Here is a 5,046-nt window from a genome sequence, read left to right on the forward strand (position 1 = left end):
CAACTATTCTGAAAAGGCTTGGAGACAAAGTGGGTTAAAATTAGATCACCTCTCTGAGCCATCTGTCTGACTCTTTTCTCTTTGGAAGTGCACTTATCAAGAATAAATCAAACTCTGATAGTTGAAGGTCACAATTCTTGAATAAAGATTTCCAAATAACAGCTGACCCCCCCCCCCCCCCCCTCCCTCCACCCCCCCTCCAACCCTCAAGCGTCAGACGCTCTCTGAGGAAGATGTGCCCGTCTTTTTATCGTTCTTTGCTCCTTGCATTTGCAGTTGCTCCTGTAATGGCTCTTGTCCTTCCTCCTCCCCTGCTCTCTGGGCCGCAGACCCAGCCCGGGCCTCAGTCTTGTCGGCTGCTCCGGCGGGTGCAGCCTCACTGGGGTCCACTTGTGAGCAAGTTTGGAGCGTCAGGGACGCTGTGGGGTCGGGGAGCGTTCGACAGTGAAGTTCTGTGTTTATTTCGGACTCTAACGCGGCCTCCACCGTGGGCAGCGTGGACGTGACGGTGGCGTTCTCACTGAGAAAAGCGGGAGTGTCGCCCACAGAGCTGTCTATCTGATAGTGCTGCATGGAGGGAGCGTTGTGGAAGGGGTTAGTCAGGCTCATGAGTGTGTTATTAGAGTAACTCAGGACTGACGGAAGTGGGACAGAGTAAGGTGGAGGATCCCAATCATCCTCCTCCTCCTCCTCCTCCTCCTCCTCATCGTCTTCTTCGTCGTCGTCGTCCTCTTCTCCCTCTTCTGGGTCAATTGTTTCTAAGCTGTGTGTACTGCAGTCCGACAGCCCACTGCAAACACTGCTGCCATCCTCGTCTTCCTCATACGCTTCATCGTCCTCGTCCTCGTCATCGTCATCATCATCATCATCATCTTCTTCTTCTTCTTCTTCTTCCTCCTCCTCCTCTTCCTCCTCTTCATCTTCTTCATCCAGATGTGAATCTGCGTCGCCTGTGTTCTGGAGGTGCATGATGCCGCTCATGAGTGGGAACTGCAGGTTCGGCTGCTGCTGCTGCTGCTGCTGCTGGACCAAGGAGGAGTCGCCATGGTAACCGTTGCCATTGGTTACGAGCTGCTGCTGCTGCTGCTGCTGCTCCGGCTGCTGCTGCTGCTGATGCTGATGCTGCTCCTCGCGGCTCTTCTCCAGCTCGAGCTTCATGATGGTGTGCAGGAAGTGCGTCCGAACCCGGACCGGGTTAAACTCCAGGCGTCCGGTTGTGTTGCTGCAGCCTTCTTTGGTGCAGCCGCACGGAAAGGACATGCGGTCCACCTGCAGACACACATTAGAAATCAGTAGACGAGTGATGGACTGCAGTAGCAGCAAATCCAAACAGAGCCACCAACCAGTCCTTGAGGGGAAAAATATAATGACTTTCCCAAGACTGTCGAGAGAGAGAAAAAAAAAAAAAAAAAAAAAGAAATAAAATTTTCAGCAGAGGAATTCTGTAAGATCAGCAGTCGTGTGCACAGAAAGTGTCATGTTTCAGAGGGAGGGCACTAAAAATGTGGGCCCCTTCAGGAAAAGGTAGCTGGTGTTTGAACCGAAATTTGATCCAAACAAAGAAATGTATATAAATGAGTAAGTATTAGATGATAGTACGATTACAGATTGTTTTATTTGTTTGATTGGTATTTGTGGGAAACATACCAGACGCTCTCACCTTTGTGGTGTGAAACTGTTAGCCCTGTTAGCCTCATTTAGATTTAGAGGACGAGCATACATGAAAGGAATGCTAAGAGCGGTGAACAGCCCATGTTTCCATCCAAAAGATCTTTAATTTGGTCACTACACAGACAGACATGAACGGTTGAGTATTATAGATGGGCCTCACCACAGTTCCATTTACCTGGCACTTAATGCCGGCCAGGCTGCAAGCACAGGTTTCCGGGTCACATATCCCTCGGCAGCGGCAGCCACACTCCTCCCTGGACATGCGGAGTGTGCGCAGCTCGTGCTTCTCCTCCACGTCGATGCGCCGGACCCCGGAGGCCCGGAGGAGGGCTCGGCGCCTCCTGGTCGTCAGAGGCTGGAGGAAGAAGTAGTCGTCCACCTCTGTGTTGTCCACATCCAGGTCGTCTTCGGAGATGTCATCTAGGGTCAGGGTGTCTGCCTCCACAGATGACACCGTGCCGTTCTTAGTCAGCTGCACAACAGAAAAAGGCAATTAGGCGAAGTCTGGGACGTGACAAAACGCTGTCCGACTAAGTTCAAAATAGCAAATAGTCTTTCAAATGTTCATATGTGCACATCTTGAGGACCAAAAGGCCTAAATTGTCCGACAGACTTTGAGTTTGATGGCATTGAGCTTCTCCTCTTTGAGATGATCCCTCAGCATGTTGCGGTGGCTCCTTTTCTGCTCCATGGCGAATTCCCTGAGGGTGAAGTGCTTCACCCCGCTGTGATGGGGCGACATCCCCAGGGTGCTGCCACCCTGCGTGGGCACGCTGGTGAAGCCCTGCCGCCGGTTGAAGTAGTAGACCGTCACGCTCTCGAAGTGCACGTTGCGGCCTCTGAGTCGCTTTGATTGCTGCTGCAAAGACGCTGAAATTGAGACGGGCTGGTCACTTTAATGAGAGTTCTGAGACACACCCATCAGCATTCACAGATCACCGTGAATGCTAAAACACACTGTATCCATAACACAATATCTGCTATACAGAAAATACCTCAGGTTTCTTTACATGAGTTACCATAAGTGAGAATGGGACCAGGCAGGAAACAGAGGTCACATATGCTTAAAATGTGGCCCAGTCACATCAAGCACTGCATTAAAAAAAAAAAAAAAAAAGTGGGCCAGCAATCCCTCTGTGGTGGATACCACAAAGATTATTATTATTAACCAACCTCATCCTTGTGCATTTCATTTAGTTTTATACAATTTTTTACCATACTAAATATCTTTGTTCCAGGCTTAGCAGGCGCTGCTAACATGACCTGCATGCTACTGTGATCTTACAGTCCAGCAGTCCGGAGGGGACGGGGTGGTTCAGACTGTCGCTGCTGTTGCCGCTGTCGCTGCAGGAAACCTCATCATCGGACCCCCGCAGGGAGAGGAACGGGGACGGGCCCTCCTCCAGCTTCCTCTTCAAGATCCCACTCATCATGCGGCTCCTCCCACCGGTCACACCTGCACAATGGATAAAGGTCAGTTTTTGGATGACCACGAAAAACCAACCAAATCAGAAAGGAAGCAAGTCAACTGGATGAACGCCGACGGCATGCTGCGTTTTTGTGCGGGATCAACAATTTTATGTTCTTTAAAAGCTCACAGCTCAGTCTTGGAACATGTGAATCATCCGGTTATATCTCCACATAATTATTCCTCTTTTTGTGAATGGATTTCACAAGAGCTTTGAATCAGCTAGAGAGCACACTAAAGTTTTTCAAAAAGGACGGGAATTTAAAAAATAGAACCCTCCCCTCAGGGGTCAATATTTATTTTGAGTCGGTTAAATCCATTACACAAACTGGACCACCACTCAGATATGCAGGATTTAATGCCAAATTTTGTAATGGAACTGAATGAAGCGTTGACACAAAGGAAGGATGAAGGATGGAGAAACGATCTGATCTCATGCAAGTGAGCAAGTTGCATGAAAAACACCTGACAAAAGTCATGCTATGTAAAACTTAGCGGGTCACCTTTCTGTGTGAGGTGACCTTGGCGAATGTTGGAAAAGTAGAGGATGAATCGTGTCAACATAAAAAGTGAGGCTCATTAAGAGTCTGATGCACCGATCTTTTCTTTTCCGTCGGTGGCTTTGATGGGAAATGAACGCCACTTCTGAAGAGTTCCCCCTCGCACTTCAAACACAGCGTTGTTAATGGGACGTCTGGCTTTATTCAGCCACGCTGCGCTTCGCTCACACTCGCATTTCAGATTTGTAAAAACTGTTGAGCTGACTGCTTGGACTGGTAGAGGATTACATCATATGCAGCAGGGCTTAATGCTGGGCCAAGCTTGTACTCCTTTTGTCTCCCATCTCCCTCTCTTACAACCTACTGCCACACACCCCCCCCCCCACATTTGCCTTATCTTTATTTCCATTACTTCCATTTTCCATTTTTTATTTCTTTCCTTTTCGCCTCTGTATGATGATTTCTCTTCCTCTTGACTCTCATCTACCTGCAGCCTCCCAGGTATGCATCTCTTTGCTCAGGCTCATTGCTTTTCAGGAAAATAAAGATGGTCAGATCCAAAGAAGCAGATTCACCGAACACATCAGATCTTTTCTGTAAATTTCACGCCACGGACGGCTGTTGCAGTTTTACTGGATTCAGGATTCAGAAAGGTGCCCGAGCTTCCTTCTCCTGCTGCTTCAACCTGAATGTTCCCAGTCAAGCTCTCATGACCGGTGCCATTTAGAGCACCTAACCTGCACACACACACACACACTACACAAACATACAAGACTGCTCACGTGTCTGCATGCATATGCAACCTCCCGTTCCCCGTGCACATCCAACATCCCAAACACTAAGAGGGGAATTCTTATTGACAAATGTAAATCAGCATCAACCAGTGATGTGACTAAAATCTCTCTCAACCTTTGCTGCTGCTACAGTGCTCTTGTGTGTGTGTGTGTGTGTGTGTGTGTGTGTTTGACCGTCACTGACCTGTTTCCTTGGCTTTGCCTTTGGTTTCCAGGAAGTCCTCGACCCTCTCCTCTACATCACACAGTGTTCACCAGCAGCAGCCAAACATCCCCATGTGTCGTGATGATGCAGTGAGGGCTGCCATGATGCCTGCTCTCTCTCTCCCTCTCTCTCTCCCTCTCTCTCTCTCACTCTCTGTCTCTCTCTCACTCTCACTCTCTCCCTCTCTCTCTCCCTCTCTCTCTCTCACTCTCTCTCTCTCTCTCTCTCTCTCTCTCTCTCTCTCTCTCTCTTTCCAGCAGCCTCTGGCACTATTGTGCAGTACTGAGTACTTCTGCCTCTGCCGAGCTATCTTGTGCCTTCTCCCTTTGCACCCTCATTGCTGTCAGCTCTCTCACTGCCTGATTCCTCTCTGCTCTGCTCCCCCCCTCTCCTCCCTCCCTCCCCCCC

General features: G+C 49.3%; 1 protein-coding gene across 1 annotated transcript; it reads right to left on the reverse strand.

Annotated features, from left to right (window-relative positions):
• Positions 1-213: 213 nt before the first annotated feature.
• LOC115050491 (cysteine/serine-rich nuclear protein 3-like) lies at positions 214-3,104 on the reverse strand. Its single transcript, XM_029513331.1, has 4 exons — positions 2,957-3,104; positions 2,285-2,541; positions 1,847-2,143; positions 214-1,269 (listed from the first exon to the last, which is right to left on the reverse strand). Exons 1-4 carry the CDS (start codon positions 3,102-3,104, stop codon positions 214-216), a joined length of 1,758 nt encoding a protein of 585 aa, XP_029369191.1.
• Between the last annotated feature and the right edge of the window lie 1,942 nt (positions 3,105-5,046).

The sequence above is a fragment of the Echeneis naucrates genome, chromosome 2, assembly GCF_900963305.1.
Source record: "Echeneis naucrates chromosome 2, fEcheNa1.1, whole genome shotgun sequence".
NCBI classification, from domain to species: domain Eukaryota; kingdom Metazoa; phylum Chordata; class Actinopteri; order Carangiformes; family Echeneidae; genus Echeneis; species Echeneis naucrates.